This window comes from Polistes dominula, unplaced genomic scaffold (genome assembly GCF_049000335.1).
Source record: "Polistes dominula isolate Pdom_NZ unplaced genomic scaffold, Pdom_raw_medaka contig_22, whole genome shotgun sequence".
In the NCBI taxonomy this organism is placed as follows: Eukaryota; Metazoa; Arthropoda; class Insecta; order Hymenoptera; family Vespidae; genus Polistes; species Polistes dominula.
The window spans coordinates 313,560-331,438 of record NW_028300966.1 but is presented as its reverse complement, the minus strand read 5'-3'; the positions used below and the strand labels follow the sequence as shown (position 1 = coordinate 331,438).

The following is a 17,879-nucleotide window of genomic DNA, read 5'->3' as shown; positions in this document are numbered from 1 at the left end:
TTATCGTATATCTATATGCCTATACTTTATTATCTAGACCCTATATATATATATATATGTAGCAATGGTTTGCTATATATATAGTAATACAGTACAAGCATGGCTGAAGAATTGTCAGGTGTAACTATAGTAATATTTATAGCTGCTGGAGTATTAACAATATTGTTATTATTCATTTTTGCAAAACGTCAAATAATGAGATTTGCTTTACGTTCACGACGTGGACCACATATTCCTATTGGACACGATGCTAAAAAGGTATGCGTAATTTTAAGGTTATAATTATTTGATTTTTATCAAAGTACAAATTTAAATTAATGTAAGTATATTATAGTCGTTAAAAAGAGAAATTGAAAGACGAATAGAGGTGATACCAAGAATTCAATATGAACCACAACTTATAAGTGACTCCAGATATATTTTAACTCCTGGCAGTCAAGTTCCGCCACATTATTTTAGACTGAAAGCTGTAGACGATATTAAAACCTTAGGTATGTATATTTAATAATTATTGAAAATGCATATATATATATATATATATTTTATTGAATATTTTTATTAATATAGAAGCTGAAATAACAAAATATGATAGTTGTTTAAAAAGGCATCCATTTGAAAATTTAAGAGCGTATTTATTATCGACACTTGCTACACCATTAAATGGAAGTGGTCAACGTTTGATTCATCAATTTTGTGATTTATATGAACATGCTAAACATGATCCAACAGAATTTGGGGACGAAGAATATCAAGTATATACACGTTTGTTTCTTAAATTAATGGATGCGTAAGTACATTATTATTAATATGTTGAATAAAGTAACAAATCAATGGTTTCCATTATAGTCCTGTGGTGGTATTGATTATTTATGGTTTTTAGAGCTCGCCTTTTGAAGTCTTATCCAAGTAGTAAAAAATCTAGTCCAAGTCGTACACCAATAAAGAAGAACGTAGAAACTAAAAGAAGTATATTAGAACCAAGAATGCGTTTACCTGAGGATCAGGTGTTAACCGGGTCAAGACCAAGCACATTAACAGTAATGGCACTGGATAATAGTGAAACATCTGTTTAGCATTATGAGAATCGTCACATACAACATATGTGACGAGTTCAATGTGTATATAATATATATATATATATATGTGTGTGTACATATAATATTTATCTGATTTAAGTCTTTTTTTTTTTATATTTTTGTCCATATATTCATATAAAAATATAGATATATATTTATAGCTGCTTATCAAATGAGTATTGTAAGGTGAATATTATATAGCTAGAAATTTAGAATTAGATAGTTCTAATTTTTATATATAAAAAACTGCCCTTTTTGATATTTATTAGAAATGTGTGTGTTTATCATATAGAATTGAATGTTTAAAAAGTAAATTAATTGTATCATTGTATATTTATACATTGAAATCTTGTAGATCGTTTACTCTGCTAAATAAGTAAACCACTTTTTATTGTAATGAGGATGATGTTTTAAGGAGATTAATGAATTATGAAATGTAGATTTATAGAGTTCCGGTATAGGACATTTTCTCATTTGATGTAACCACTCCATTACCTGAGAAAAATATTATTCAAAATTACTCTTAATGTAGTATCAATTAAAAGTTATTCACATGTATAATTGTATATGTCTGCTATAATAGAAAATATCTAGTTGTTAAAGATTACCTGAGGAATCATATGATTTTTCCAATGTTGTAAATCAGCAAGCCTAGCAATAGCTTGTGGAAATAATCTTGTTCTAACTTGTTGTGAAGATATAATAGAATTTGTATCTAATATTATGCAATCCATTCCAGATAAATAAATAATAGAAATGAAAAAAATATCACAATAAAATATTATTTTTTGACTGTATTCAGATATTTCTGGTATAAGTGCTTGAATACGATTTATAAAATCGATAGCCCAATCAACTGTATATATTTTAGATCGCAATTCAGTTGGCACTCTTCGAACTTCTTGTAACAAATATAATTGTACACTGCAAATATATAAGATTTTTATTTTCTTAACAGAACATTATTAGAATTATAGCAGTGCTCATAAATTCATTGTGATTCATTATGACGTTTACTTATATTTTTCCTTACCTGGGCATAGTTGCAATTAGATTAATTAATTCGTTCATCCAATTCAAAGGCATTTGAATGCTATTTATAGATAATTCTGCCCTAATAGTTATAGCATTTTTCAGTTTTGTAACTGGTGTTTCCCACCATATATTAGGCGATGTCATTCTCTCGATGTGTTCAACTGGTAATGCTAATACTGCAGAAATATAAGGTTTATAATGATCTTGCGTTAAGTCTACTTGATCTAAAAGATTATCTAAAGTAGTAGAAAGCACTGATCGAATAGCATCATTTATTGTTTCATTTTTTAAAGCATTAGCATAAGATTGCATAATATTCTTGAATAAAATTACATTTGTATCATCATCACTTGATAAATTTGCCATAACATGTGACAATGTCGTATCTAACAATGGCTTCATTTTTTGTATTTGCATAGCTTCACAGAGAATCTCTAGATTTGAATATAATATCTCATGTTCTTTACTTTCTAATAATTCTTGTAGATTTTCATTAAAATCATACATTAATAAATGTTGTTCAACAAAGTTTCTGGCACTCAATGATATGACTGAATGATGACATGCAATAGCGAGACAGTATTCTTTAGCTTTATGAGATATTTCAGAAATGTTATGTAAAAAATTCCAATTTACATTTGGCAAAGGCTTCGGATATTTGAATGCAAGTATTCGTAAACATTCTAAAACGACATTTTCATTGATAGATTGAGTTCTATCTACACGTCTTATATATTCGCCGACTGTTCTTATTATACTTCTTTCTGGTAAGTATTTGAAATCATTTGGCTCTCCATATGGCCAATTATATATTCCAGATCGAAAATTTGAAACTTCGCGTGTTATAAATGAAATTAAAATATTACCAGCTGCATTCAAAGTCATTTTATTGACTTTCTCTAACATTTTGATCCAGCACGTGCCTGGTATATGCTGAAATATATCTTTTGATTCTGTATCAGTCGAAGTTGATGTAGCAATATCAGATTTAAAATCATCCGGTAAAGTTTCTAATGTAATATCTTCCAATCGATAGGAAGCTATTGCCTTAAGTGCAGCTTCACTTATCTCTGGATCATTTTGAATAACATATGACCATAATATCTTTAGTATATCGTTAATCAAAGTCTCATCTAAGTAACTACCTTTATTTGTAAAAGATGGAATATCCCCAAAGAATTCACATAAGGTTTTTATAACAATTGTACGTTTTTCTTTTCTCATTTTTGGTGCTATAACTTTCCAAACAGAGGAAAAGTGAATAACAGAAGAACTGCAAAGAGCAGAAATACTTTTAAGTGCAAGCGCTGTTGCAATACTACCATTTTTATCCACACACTTATTTAATATTTGTGATATAAGTGGAACAAGTTCTTCAGCACATTCTGGCCGTTCTTCGCAAATGTGCTTGATCACTTCAGCACAAGCTAGATCAGCATACCACGATTTATCAGTTTGTAATGTTTTAATAAGTGCTGATGAAAGATATTGATAACAGCGTGGATCTCTATCGTTCATCGTTGAGTAGAGTTTGAGAGCATAATATTTTAATGGTCCTTCAGTATTAAATAATGTTTGCAATGTCTTATTTATAAATACTACATTTTCTTTTGTTGTTACTAATTCCGGTAATATAAAAAGTAAGTATTTCAACTCTTCAGGATCACGAGATTTTGATAATTTATGCATGATCAGTGGTAACATGTGAGATGCAAAAACGATTATTTCTTTAGTGATTTGCATAAGTATATCACCAATGGCTATTGTTATAATAACATTCTTACTTTGTAAAAACAAACCAGAAAGTATTAATCTATATTTAAAACGTAAATCAATTGGACTTTTTGATAACATTTTTAACCATGATAAAATATTCTTATCTGTTACTGTATTTAACAATTCGACACTTTCTGTGTAAAATTGAACGTATGCATCAAAATGAAGTAATTTAGCGAATATTCCTTCTGGGTAGGAATTGTTGGCTTCTTTTGTCCATTTTACTTCAGTAAGAGCTTTATTTATTATAGTATGAGCTTTAGTTAATGCTTCAGCAGACAATACAGAAGGATAAGGCATCCACTTCAATATAGATGCTATTATCACATACATCAATGTTATATTGCATGACATTTTATTCAATACAAGTTCACCTGTAATTAAATTTCAAAAATATTATAAGTTACATGTTAAAACAAATATTGAATTAATTATTATTAACGTATACTTACATAGTTGTAAAACATTAGTTAAGTAAAATACAGGACATATCACAATCATTTCGGATATTAATGCCAATATAATATTTCCCGATAAATTATTATATTTATTTATAATAGTAGATATTGTGTCAAGATTTGCAATAGGATCGAAACCATGTTCAAGAAACCATATACATACAGATGACAATAATGGAAGTAAGGCTATACAAGTATCTTTGTCATTTTTGGATAGAGATGCTATTGCAAATCCAGAAATTGTATAATACGTTTCCAAACAATTATCTATATCATTTGTACGAAGCCATAATAGAATTTCGATCTGCAATTCTAAAGCATTACTCAATTCAATTAATTGCCAAGTTTTTTTTTTGCAACCATCTGATAAAGTTGAAGAAGGGTTGCATAAAATAAATAGAAAGACCGGTCTTAATATTTGTATACTATTCTTCTTTATCCTAAAATAAATAATATCTTATACAAAATGTTTCATTAAATGCATGTTAATACTTCAGAAGGTATTAATAAGTACCAATCTAAACCAAGTAAAAAAAGTCAAATGAACATATAAGTAATGATACCTTAGTTTTTGATTTATAGATGATTAATGAAAATGTTCGAAGTGCCTGCCTCTGATTACCAGAAATGCTAGTATATATAGTCTCAAGTCCATATTGTATCCTTTCTTGTACATCATTAACTTTATTTACTTACACATATAAGGTGCAGTGACACTACTACATGTGAGGTATAAAGCAGCTTGTGCTGAGGCAGGCATTGAGAACATTTTTTACTTGTTTTAATGCGTAGATTTACCCTCTGAAGTAGACATGCATTTATGAAACACCTTGTATATAACTGTTATCATATCAATAATATTAATATATATAATACAGCACACACTGTTCATCAGGATGGTTCATTATAAAATGCATTTGATCTAACACTGCGTGCCAAGAATTTCTATCTTCTTTTAAAATAGTGATAAATGGAAACTGAGGCATTAACGATGCATATGAACACTTATCTTCAGTAGCATTAAGTTTAAAATCCAATATCAGTAAATGACTTATGCTTACAGTAATGGCAACATAATTGCTAGAAATGATAAAATTATTATTATACACACATATATGTATATATATATATATTTATATTTATATTTTATATGACATAAATTTGTACATACTTTGTAGAAGAAATATATGATATCAAAGTACAGAGAGCCATAGTAATAGATATTACTTCATTTTCTACAAGTCTCACTAATGCTTGACATACAGACGAAGTAAGTAATTTATCTTCGCTTTCAAGTTTTGACGTAAGAAATTTAAATTCTGGTATCTACAATAATATACACAAATATATACTATAATAAATAAAGTAGTTCCTTGTAAACTGTAAAATGTTTTCCTAACCTTTAAAACATCATTAACTTTTCCATCTTTGTACTTATTTTTGATTATTTCATAAAGTTTAGATACTCCCTATAGGATAACAAAGAATGGTGTAAATCATTTTTACATACATTTATACACACGTGTACTTTCATAAGGTTCACCATAACAGTCTTGTCAAAATTGTGAGGTTAATCAATTAATAAAAATACTTACATGTGATACTAAAACAGGATTTTTTGAGGCTAATTTATATTCAATTACATCCATATTTTAGCAAATTAACGTTCTTCTATTATATTTTAAAAAAGTATTTAAGATATATTAACGTTTCCGATCGTTGTTCATAACTCTCTTTAGAATGCCTATATAACCTATATTTTAAAGTATAATATTAACGAAAATAGATTGTATTTTACATTATTTTATTGAGAGTCGAACATGTCAATTTTCCAAGTATAAAAACATTCTTCTTTCAACTTTATCTACATTCTTATATTTATCAAACTTACCTCAATTATATATTATTATAATATATTTTAGTTAAATATATTTCTGCGCAACTACACATGACAGTTTGAATAATGCGCATGCGTCGTAAGAATCGAGTGAGTCAAAAGAAAGCCTGTACTAACTAACAAAGTACAAATTATTCTGACAATCATATGCAAAAACGTTTATTTAATAAATATTATCATTTTTGTTAGTAATATTTCAACTATTAATTTATCAAAAAAGAATTTATATACATTTAAATCTGCCACGCCCGGTAATAAAAACATTATTGAGATTTTTTCATATATTTATTTGTATGGACAAGTTGGAGCATAGTGCACAATATATTTAATATATAGTAGTCTGGGGAAGGGAATCAGAGTACATTCTGGAGTTTGAACACAATATCTTACAATTTAACGACAAGATGCCTGCATTTCTGTATTTGCTTCTGTACGTTTTTATGTTATTCGTATATTCATATATTCGAGATGTATAATATATATAAAGCGCGTAACGACTCACTATTTTTATCATTCTAAAAAAAAGGAGACGAGAGGAATACAGGTCCTTTTTGTTTAGTTGTGTCGTGTTTTCTCAGTCCAAATATATATATATATATATATATATATATATATTATATATATATTATATATTATATATGCCACACATATACATCATATATATAATAATATATATATATATATATACATATATATTTTGTTTTGTTTCAATGTTTTTCTTTTCTTTGTCTCTTTTTTTTATTCACTCGACGATTTCTTTTTTTAATGTGTAATTATGCTACGTCGTGGCAAATAGTACTTGCTAGATTATATCTTAAGTCAGGAGATTGTCTCCAATTGCTAATTACATTCGTTTTCTATTAGACATTAGGGTGATAAAAGGGAGACGCGAGGGCGAGGGCGAGGACGAGGGCGAGGATGAACTGTGTGTGCGTGGGCAATCCTGATACGTTTTGTCATCATCTTCGTGGGATTAAATTTCTATCACATCTTCCGGTAATGTTATATGCAATTGCAAATGCGCTAGGTACATTAAGGCTTTTTACTTGCGAGGGCTGTGTTTGTTGTTTGCTGTTATTGTTGCTGTTGTTGTTGTTCTTGACATTGGATTAAATTTGTGAATGGAAACGTTATTATACGATTGGAGACAGCTCCTTTTATTTAATCTTCTTTCTCTCTTTTTTCTTCCTTCTTTCCTCGATCATCTTCTTCTTTTTCTCTCCCATCATTAGCGATTAACAATCTATATTAAATTTGTTTCAAAGCAAATACATTATACAGCCTATACACAATCGGTAGAACGTAAGTTTGTCTTCCTTTTTTTTTTTTTCTTCTTTTATTTATCTTCGTTTATTCTTGCGAAGAACGTAGGGCAGGGTCCAGGTACTTAGGCTATCTGCACATTTTCATAAAAATGTCCTTTTTTTTTAAGATCATTAATAGAGATGATACAGAGTGACTCTTGTTTTTTTTATTTTTTATTATGTACTCTCGGGCCTCTGACATTTTCATTCGTTCGTTCGTTCGTTCGTTCTTTCTTTCTTTTTTATTTTTATATTTTTTATAAAAATCACAGCGTAGCTTTAGCATTATTTTTTAAAGCCCACCCTTTTTCTTCTTCTTCTCCGCTGATGATGAGTAACCCCACTAAAACTGAGGCAACTCGTTTCATTTCTACTCTTCTGTTACATCTCTCCTCTCCCCATTTAGTAAAGAATTGATTTTTGTTTTTGCTTTTACTTGTTTTGTTTCGATTAAAAACACGTTTTTATCCTTTTCCTTTATTTTTGATTTGATTTGGCATTTATAATACACTATGCGATTAGATTTACATTTTGTTGTCCGATACCAGTGGCAACAGGAATAGTTGTTATTTTTGTCCCCCAATTGATATCATCACTCTTTTCATCTTATTCGATGACGATGATGATAATAATAAAATAATATAATAATTAATAATCATAATAAAAGATAATAATAATAATAGTAATAGTTGTTACTAAAACTAATTTTATGATAGTTTATACTTTATGTGTACCATATTATACGTATGTAATACATTTTTTTACTTTTTTTTTTTCGTTATCATCATAGCATTTCTTATTTTCTTGTTTTTTTTTTCTTTTCTTTCTTTATCATCTTTTTTCAACGACGCTGCACTTCTATTTTCTTCTTATCTTTTTTTTACTTTATAATCTGTAGTACAACTTTGTTTAGCATTTATTTTAGTAAACAAATAGCGTTTTCTAACGTTCAAATTTACAATCATTTTTTTAATGTCATTCTAATTATTTAGAATTATCATTCTTTTTTTTTTTAAATCTATTTGTTGCTTTACTATATATATATATATATATGTATATATATATATTCCTTACAATTGTCTTGTTAAACATGTAAATCAATTAAATTTATTTGAATACGCGTAATAAAATTTTTCTAGTAGGTAATTTTTCAAGGTATCATACAATCGTTTCTTTCTTTCTCTCTCTCTCTCTCTCGCTTTCTCTCTCTCATTTTTTCTCATTCTCTCTCACTTTTTTTTTATTTCCTACAAAAATTGAAAGTCAGCATTTTCATTCATTCCATTTTTTACAAGTTTTAAAATTACACCGATTCAATTTGACGTTTTCAATAATGAATGCACACGCGTCAGCACACACATACACACACGAATATTACTATTTATACAATTAAACATATGCTCTTCTACACACACACACACAAACACACACAAAATTTCTCTCATTTCTTTTCTTCTCTTCTCTTGTTCAACTTTCTTTTGCAACTTTCTTACGTAACTACGTTCAATAAAAATTGTTTCTTTGTAAATGGTTAGTAATCTAAGTTTAAAAGGTCATAATAAGTGAGAAGATGTACTCGCACAGTATAACCAACGGATTTTTCTTTTTCAATGTACATTTCATTTTTGTTCCTCTTCATTTTTTTTATATTTCTTTTAATTTTTCTTTTTCGACAATCGTGCAAGAACAGCTCCGAAAAAAAGGATCTCAACAAATATCCTTGTAGTAGTTTTGTTCAGTCTAACGAGATATCTTTATAGATGTTTTTTTTTTTTATGTCTCTCTTTACTTCTCGCAGCTCTCATTCGTTTCTCTTACGTACTCACTCTCTTTCTCTTTTTACATATATAGTGTATATATATATATATATATATTCTCAATTAAAATTCGACTGATTCGATTCACATGATTGATCATCAATTGAAAGGATTTTTTCTTCTTTGCGATTTACACGATTTAAAACCTTCTCTCTTTTTACTCCTTATTTCCTTTCATCCTCCACCATCACGCTGGTCGAAAAAGCTTTTCCATTTTCAATTGGATATTTCTATACACCTTAAATCGTATTGATAAAATACGATTGTTGGTCATTTCCTATATTTTTGACCTCGAGGTTCATTGGATCGATCTTTGTACGAGGACGAAGATAAGCTTTGTTGAACCAACGTGAATAGAACATTCATATATATATATATACATATATATATATATATAGCTTGCATTGTCAAAAGCTTAATTCACGATTTCTTTTATCGAACCGTAAATAATTTGGTGAGTCGATTGAATCAAATAACTCGTCTCGTCTCTCCACGCTAGCTAAAGCGCCATTTAATAAAACATCATTTTCGCGCGTTAATTAATTGTTTATTCATTTTTATTAGATAAAAACTTTACTAAGCTCTATTATGATATATTATATTTTACAGTTACATCTTATATATATGTATATATATATATATATATATTGATACGACGACGCTTGTCCGAGATTAATATGCTTACAATTATATTTTATTTACAAATTTATTTACAAAGGAAAATGTTTGATGAACCGCAAAATGTTTGTTTTGCATCCGGCCGCACCGAACTCAAATTACACGTTCATATTTTTTATTTATAGTATGTATATGTGCATTAAGTATGCATTTATTTATTTATGTATGTATGTATGTTTGTATCTATGTACGTATTTATTTATGTATATATATATGTATGTACACAAAAATCGGTTCACGCGCTTGCATCGAAGTTACAAAAAACAAAACAAAAAAAAAAACAAACATGAAGAAAGGAAAGACAGTAAAAAGTTGTTTTATTTCTTCAATCTCGTTTACGATACTTTGTGATAAGAATAGTTCGACGAAAGAAATGATTTTTCTCGGCAAGATTTAACTATTACTTTTCAGTCGGACTTTGACGACGATGCTCTCTCAATGAGGATCTCTTCGAAGGTAGCTGAAGTGCTTGTCCAGGGCTCTCTTCGTGATTTAAGTACCAACAGCCTCTTTACGGCTCGTCCAAGGTATGAGACAGAGATAGAACAGAAACAGAGAGAGAGAGAGAGAGAGAGAAAGAGAGAAAGATTGAGATTGAGATAAGAGAAAGAGAAAGAGAAAGAGAAAGAGAGTAAGATGGCGAGCAAGTAAATGAACTTGAAAGAAAATGGATAAGGCGATCCTCCAGAGAGTATTCCTTAGAAGAAGAAGAGGATTCCTGCTTAGGGTTGTCTGCCCGCGACAGCACCGTTCGAAGCCGGATGCGAGGCGTGGTGAGTTTGTGCGGAGCTGGTTCCGGCGGTTCCGGGTAGTACGGGACCGGGGGCCGCGGGTCACTTGGGCGGAAATGGCGAGATCACCGAGGCAGCTACCGCGGCGGCCTGCTGACTCGCTAGTACTGCCGCTGCAACACACAGAGACAGACAGCAGGCCATTAATTTTTTCCAATTTTTTTTTTTGGGGGGGATTTTGATACAAATTATTTTTCTAATACCGAGATAACTACTACTCCAATCAATCTCAAGAATTTTGTTATTTAACGCGCGTTTTTCGTTGGCAATTCTTGCCAATCCAGCCCAAGAATAATTGTTCTGTGCGTTAGTAGTTGAGAGACCTTTGCGATATTACCTTTACAAAACATATGAATTTAATCAAACATTTTATTTTAGCATTCACGATGGGGAGGAGAGTACAATACGAGTACTATATAGATATTTTTTAATTTCCAATTTTTAAGCGTTTATTATTATTTGCGAGAAGTACGAGGTGAGAGATTACGGAACGTGTATGTTATATGTGGTGTTTAGAAAACAACAGAAAAATATTACAAGGTTAGATGCAACACGTGTATCATTCGCGTTTTTTAAAAATCCTTCCTCCTCTCTTTCTCTCTCTTTCTCTCTCTTTCTCTCTCTCTCTCTGGCAGTGATAAGCTCTATTTAACCCTAACAAAATCCGATTTGGTCAAATTTAAACGAAACGTTGTTAATCATACAACGTGGAGAGTTCGATGCTCTGATATTATTTTCGATATGAATTGTGATAAAAAAATTGCGTTGCGTTGTATCAATCAAAACGATTTTACAAGAAAATTTATCCTCATTGCAATTGAATTAGCGGGATTTTTATTATTAACTTTCGCTGTCTCTTTTTTCTCTCTTCTCTCTCTCTCTCTCTCTCTCTTTTTCTCTCTCTTTATATATGTATAGTTTATATATATATATATATTCTTTATTCTTCCTTCATCATTAGCATGGTATCATAAAAGCTTTACACAACTTCCGATGTAAGCGCGCGTATTCTATCTGTAAAATTCATACAATGAATTTGAATGTGTGTTTGATAGCGCTAGATGTAGAATAAGCTTCATCTGGAAGACTACAGAGTCTAACGAAATATGTATGTATGCATATACATATATATAATTGTATATATATATATATATATATATATACAAGTCATACGTTTCGTTCGAAAAATTAAGGACTACTCTGTCCTATCGTTTACCGATCATTTATATATCTAATATTAATATTAATATTATTATTATTATATTATACTACTATTATTATTATTATTATTAATTTTAATATTATGATCATTATGTATAATATTATTATTATCATTATTATTATTATTATTATTATTATTACAATTAATATTATTACTAGTATTATGACAATTACTAAGAGTTTACATCATACGAGTTTTTAAGTGATTTTTCTTATTTTTCTTGTGGTTTTCGGAAAGTAGTACGATAAATAATTATCACAGTCTGAACTATATACCTAATACCTACGCACCTTATGACGGTACACGGCTTTTATATATGTTTCATTCTTATAACGGCCGCACTTATACTCCAATATTTCCAAAATATTCAGTCCGTTAACTATGCAATTATTGTATGTATGTAAGTTATATATATATATATATTTTAAATCGTATAAAACAAAAAAGAGAAAACGAAATATAAAGGAAGAAGATAGAGAGAAAAATAGACAGAAACAAATGCTATCGCCAGAGAAACGACAATGATGATGATGATGATGATGATGATGATGATGAAGATGAAGATGCAGATGATGGTGATGACGATGATGATGATAATAATGATGATAATGATGATGACCACACGCACGTTCAGGATCGTTGCAATTTTTGTCGATGGAATTCTATTACATACACGTTTATAAGAAGTTTGCTAGTTAGAGCGCTTAAAAACGTCGAAGTAGCTCTCTCTTTCTTATTTTTCTCTGTTTTTTTATTTTTTTTTTTATATTATTTATTTTCCTTTATCCTTTATCTTTTCTCTTTCTTGTTGTTTTCTATAGAAAAAATTGTGTTTTTTTTTTATTATCGATTTTTCGTAACAAAATAATAGTAGGTCGGCGAAGGCTACAAATACGCGATTAATATTCGTTTGATCTCTCCTTAAGGAGAAGAAAAAAAGCTCTGTTGTTTTTTTATTCCCTTTTTTCTTTTTTTCGTGCATTCCTCGTCGTCCTCCTCGTTACTTTTAATTTCATTTCATTTCATTCCATTCCATTTCATTTCATTTCATTTCATTTTATTTAATTTAATTTCATTTAAATTAATTTAATTTATTGAATTTTTAAATTTAATTTAATTTATTTCTATACTCTATTTTATTTATTATTCTATTTTATACTATGTAATAATGAATCTTTTTCTCCGTGTTCACTTGATTAATTTGTTTTGAAAATTGTGTGTTCATTGAAGCACCAATATGGTGTACACGGTTCACGCGCTCGGAGCGTGTGCGGTTCACACGCTGCCGAGATTTATTTTCTCTTTACCCGCTTCTCCAGCGATCGCGCGTTAATCTCGTTTCTATCATTAAATAGATATACGATTAAAGTCTTTAACACTGTCGATCGAAGAAAATCGTTTATTCCGCCGAAGCGCAGGACACAACACGTGCGACATGCAAACGCGTGACGAACGGTAACGTTAACTCGAAACAACCTTTTTTACCGGCCGGCCCCCTCCGATGATCCTCTTTTTCCAATCGATCGCTTTTCTTAAATAGGCAAGTCTAATCTAGGCTAGATTTTCAAGTCTTTACAATTGTGTTCACATAACTCTTGCCATGATTACTATTAAGGAGAAAACGATATTTCGAGGAGATGTTCTATCAGTAAGAAAGATGCTTACGCTCGAGTTTCCTCGAGATTTCTCATCTATTAAACCAAGAGAGAGGCACGGTCTCATCAAACATACGACGATCGTTCGACTCGTTGGTCCAATCTGAGTTGGAGTTCGTTTTCCGTTCATTTAATTATCCCGCGAATCGCCGGAAGCCTTACTGTCAGGGTCTGACGAGAGGCTTACCTCCGTAAGGAGCGGGGTACTGTCCCGTTAACAGGGGGTAGCCTAATCCCACATGGGTGTGATGGTGCGTGTGTACATGTCTCTGAGGTGGCGGCGATCTGCTGTCCTTTCCAAGATTCCCACTACCGGTATCAACCGGCCCAGATTGTTGTTGTTGACCCCCAGGTTGACCTTGTTGTTTGCCAGGCTGTTGACCCTGACCCTGAGGTGGACCTGGGCCCGCTACAGAAGTTGGTGGTCCGCTAGGCGGTCTGGCAGGCGTTGGTCCGGCCGAGGACGGACTGGCCGATGCCGCGGACGTTTTAGGCGTTGGCGATTTTAGGGCACGTTCCTGAAGTTCGTGGATCTTGTGTGCCGCATAATACTGACTTGCGTGGTGCCCCATTATATCGAGGGCTTTGCCAGCCGGTTGACGACTGAGATCCTCCGCCGTTGCGTGATATCTAGGTGGTAACTGATGTAGGTAAGGATTACTCGAGTATGGCCCAGGCACTAACATAGGACTTAGACCTCTGTAAACTGGATGACCAGGGTCAAAAGGTAATGCACTGTAATGTTGCGGTGGCATGTATCCCGGATGTATGTATGCGTATTGCGACGTGGGCGGTGGCGGTGGTCCCTGAGTCTCCATGGTAGGCTTCACGCCCTCTTGTTTGTTCTTAGAATCGTCGCTCTTGCCCAAATCTTGCGGTTTCTCTTGCTTCGGTTGATGCTTTGGACTCGGCGGTGGAGCTTTCGTCTGTTGACTTTGTTTGCTCGATTCTTCTTTTCGTCTCTGTTCTCCAGGATACAGGTAATACCTTCTGTCGTCTTGCACAGGACCAGGAGGTGGTGGAGGAGGTGCCGCTCTTTGACTTTGCGAGCTATGGTACACGTGATAAGGACTCATTTGACTCTTCATCTCGATACTTTCTTTTAGTATTTGATGATTTTCGTGTTGCTTGTCTTTTAAGCTCAATTGTTGCGATTGCGGTTCTTGTTTCATTTTGACTTTTTGCTCGTGCGCCTCTTGTTCCTGCACTTGTTGATTTTGCTGTTGTTGCTGTTGTTGTTGCTGTTGTTGTTGTTGCTGCGAAATCGCTTGCGGTGGCTGGTACGGATAGCCAGGAGGCATGTATCCACCGTAACCACCGTAATAGTGCGGCTGCTGTTGAGGTTGAGGCAAAGGCTGACTCAGTTCCTTCTTTTCCTTCTCCGAGACGACGCTTTGCAAACTCGCCATTGATGGCATTTGCGGTATGTTCAAAGGTTTCATTTCCTGTTTTGGCGTGAGATCGCTCGGTTTCTGGTCGACCGATTTGCTATCCTGAACGCTGGGCACCAAGTAAGGAGGTTGACCGTAATACGGATAAATTCCAAAGTGAGCAGGTAGATGCGTCGGCGCACTAGCCTTGTTGTCCTTTTCTTGAGTCTGTTTCGACTTGTCAGCAGGTTCTGCCTCGAGAACAGGCGCCGCGTCGTCCGATATGTCCGAATAGGCCGGACTTTGAACGTCTTCCCTCGCGGAATCCACTATCGGCGCTTCCAAAGGCGAAGGATGTGGACTACCACCGGGTGATTTCTTTGATTTCTTTTTGTAGCCTTGTGGTTTCGACGTTCGTGGATCCTTACTCTTATCTTGCTCTGGCATCAGTGCCGCCGTAGGCTTTACTTTGAATTGTGGCATCTTCGTGTGCAATGCAACGCTTGGATACTGTTGCATATGAGATTGTACACCTTGTCCAGGATGTCCAGTCGGAGGTGGTCCACTTTGTAAACTTGCTTGTTGCGATACTTGTCCAGCAAGACCTTGCAGACCTGGGTGCTGACTCGCCATACTTTGCAAACTTTGTTGTTGTTGCTGTAAATTAGACTGTTGAATGATGTGCGCTTGCGCTGGTTGTCCCAACTGCGTGGATAAGGGATGCTGCACGGGTTGTAACTGATGCGCCGGCGGCAATTGTTGTTGCATAGATGATTGTAATTGTTGTTGCTGTTGCTGTTGACTTGGTTGCATTTGAGGCGGTGGCACGGTTTGTAGTGATTGTTGGGCTTGTTGCAGTAATGGATTTTGTTGCTGATGTTGTTGAACTTGAGATGGTTGAGGAGGTTGAGGTATATTGAGTGGTTGTGGTATGTTTGTACTGGGATGTGGCGAAGGCACAGGCCTGGGAGATTGACTTGGATGAGGGCTCGGACTTTCAGGAGGATTCGTCGACGTTAACGACGTTTGACTCTGCTGCTGTTGTTGCTGTTGTTGTTGCTGTTGTTGCTGCTGTTGCTGTTGCTGCTGCTGCTGTTGCTGCTGCTGTTGTTGTTGTTGTTGTTGTTGTTGTTGTTGCTGCTGTTGCTGTTGTTGTTGCTGCTGTTGTTGAATACTTTGTTGTCGCGAGGAAGGTGGTACAGCGGACGTGGGAGCAGGTAAATCGTCTTGGCCGAACCTTAAAACACCAGGTTTGACGATAGCCTTGTCAGAAGTTAAAACTGGCATAGGTGTCTCTATGCCAGGCGAAGGTACTCGAGGTGGTGGCGGCGGGGTCTCCGGTGGTAAACTCGTTGCCGGTGGACTCGCCGCTCTGACAGGGGTTCCTTCTGGCTTGTCTGCTGGAGATTTTACCGGCGTCGCTGGACTAGGAGCTTCAATGTTGCTCTCGTCGTTTTCGGACATGCTGGTGATTCCCTCTTTCGTATCATCGTCGTCCGCGGAACCGTGCGCGTGACTCTGATGATATTTCAGTCCATTTATGTGTTTGTACTTTTTACTACAATTCGGTTCGGGACACTCCAAAAGAACCGGACTAGCCGGAGGTGAACCACTCGGAGGCGTAGGAGGTGGTGCCCGTCTTTTGTTTTTCTCTTCTTCCTCCGGACCGCGAGACTTTCTCTTCGTAGCCGGATCCGATCTCGGTGGCACAAAGGCAGCTGGACTTGGACTCGCCGCTGGTGAACCTTGTGCACCTCTTCTACCTTTCGCGCCGCCATTTCGTAACTTGCTATGTACTGAGCTTCTTGTCTCGGTAAAATTACTCAGATCATTCCCTGGTGTAGAATTAGCTGCTGCTCGGCCACGCTTTCCACGACCTTTTGGTGTACGTGCATCCAAATCGCTGGTCGGTGAATCGCAAAACCTTGGAGGTGCCCAATCATGTCGCGTGCAATCCAACAAAGTACCAACGTATGTTTTACCCCGCCACGTTACGTTCACGACCAATACACCTGCAACAGAGAGAGTACGTCCCAAATAGTAACGATCGGTAAAGATGTTATTTAAAAGAACATCTCTCTTCCTCCTACACCGGCTTAATTCGAATTTACGTTTACAGTTAAATGGATCAGTAAGTGTTACATGGAAATGGTCATAACGATCACAATTAATTATTCGACCTCTTATTACAACTCTTTTAAAGTTAAATACAATATGACGTAGCCGTTTATCTAAACGATGCAAGAAGAAGAACGAGAGATGCCTAATCTTACTCGATGCTGGATAAACCGGTTCTAAAAGACTGCTTGCTTGCTTGCTTGCTTGCTTGCTTGCTTCCTTCCTTCCTTTTAATATCGATAAATTCCACAAGATCTTACGCCTATCGGATAATAAATTTCGTTCAAAGAGTTATATATGTCGGTTACTTTTAACTTAACCATATTCTCTACCTTCTCAACAGAGATTGTATATTTAATTGAAAATAGGTATGCGATGATGATCTTGGTACCTGTCGACGCGTAACCACAAAGAGGATTAACATACTACAAGGTGTCTTTGTCTGGAATTTCATAGCGGATTTGTTCTATAAGGAACGTTTATATATTATTTATATATTAGAAAAGAAAAACATCGGCTGTAGAAGAGGAGAATAGTCGTCGGTCGAAACCTCGAGGCGTTTTGCTTGATTGAGTCGTTCCCCCTCGAGTCGTCGACGTCACTCCTATTTACCGCGAGAAAGATAAACGTATAGCCGAGGAGGACCGTGAAGAAGGGGGATGATGAAACCGTCCAACCAACC

At 34.0% G+C, this 17,879-nt stretch overlaps 3 protein-coding genes across 7 annotated transcripts in view; 1 reads left to right on the top strand and 2 right to left on the bottom strand.

Annotated features, from left to right (window-relative positions):
• Positions 1 to 18: 18 nt before the first annotated feature.
• LOC107070660 (lipid transport auxiliary protein 1) lies at positions 19 to 1,151 on the top strand. The gene is made up of 4 exons (XM_015329073.2): positions 19 to 258; positions 335 to 491; positions 568 to 787; positions 881 to 1,151. Exons 1-4 carry the CDS (start codon positions 100 to 102, stop codon positions 1,071 to 1,073), a joined length of 729 nt encoding a protein of 242 aa, XP_015184559.1. The 5' UTR covers positions 19 to 99; the 3' UTR covers positions 1,074 to 1,151.
• Positions 1,152 to 1,390: 239 nt separating this feature from the next.
• LOC107070657 (focadhesin) lies at positions 1,391 to 6,358 on the bottom strand. The gene is made up of 9 exons (XM_015329066.2): positions 6,237 to 6,358; positions 5,941 to 6,098; positions 5,746 to 5,814; positions 5,517 to 5,671; positions 5,231 to 5,425; positions 4,340 to 4,785; positions 2,110 to 4,261; positions 1,685 to 2,000; positions 1,391 to 1,571 (listed from the first exon to the last, which is right to left on the bottom strand). The coding sequence occupies exons 2-9, from the start codon at positions 5,992 to 5,994 to the stop codon at positions 1,437 to 1,439; spliced, it is 3,522 nt and encodes a 1,173-aa protein (XP_015184552.1). The 5' UTR covers positions 5,995 to 6,098; positions 6,237 to 6,358; the 3' UTR covers positions 1,391 to 1,436.
• A 147-nt stretch (positions 6,359 to 6,505) lies between these two features.
• Positions 6,506 to 17,879, bottom strand: part of LOC107070625 (uncharacterized) — a 116,718-nt gene continuing 105,344 nt past the window's right edge. For 4 of the 5 annotated variants that reach the window (XM_089172925.1, XM_089172927.1, XM_089172926.1 and 1 more), the window contains 2 exons: positions 13,897 to 17,095; positions 6,506 to 10,945 (listed from right to left, as the gene is read on the bottom strand). In XM_089172925.1, coding sequence (XP_089029051.1) covers positions 10,875 to 10,945; positions 13,897 to 17,095 — 3,270 coding nt within the window. In that variant the 3' untranslated portion in view covers positions 6,506 to 10,874. The remainder of the gene's footprint in view (positions 10,946 to 13,896; positions 17,096 to 17,879) is intronic. The other variant, XM_089172929.1, reaches the window with a different exon arrangement.

Excerpts from the sequence above, each read along its gene's own strand:
- LOC107070657 (XM_015329066.2), bottom strand. The coding sequence starts at position 5,994 with ATGGATGTAATTGAATATAAATTAGCCTCAAAAAATCCTGTTTTAGTA. Across the intron at positions 4,786-5,230 it reads ATGAACCATCCTGATGAACA|GATAAAGAAGAATAGTATAC; the intron begins GTGTGTGCTGTA and ends TATTTATTTTAG. Across the intron at positions 2,001-2,109 it reads CTAATTGCAACTATGCCCAG|TGTACAATTATATTTGTTAC; the intron begins GTAAGGAAAAAT and ends ATATATTTGCAG.
- LOC107070660 (XM_015329073.2), top strand. The coding sequence starts at position 100 with ATGGCTGAAGAATTGTCAGGTGTAACTATAGTAATATTTATAGCTGCT. Across the intron at positions 259-334 it reads TTGGACACGATGCTAAAAAG|TCGTTAAAAAGAGAAATTGA; the intron begins GTATGCGTAATT and ends AGTATATTATAG. Across the intron at positions 788-880 it reads TTTCTTAAATTAATGGATGC|AGCTCGCCTTTTGAAGTCTT; the intron begins GTAAGTACATTA and ends TATGGTTTTTAG.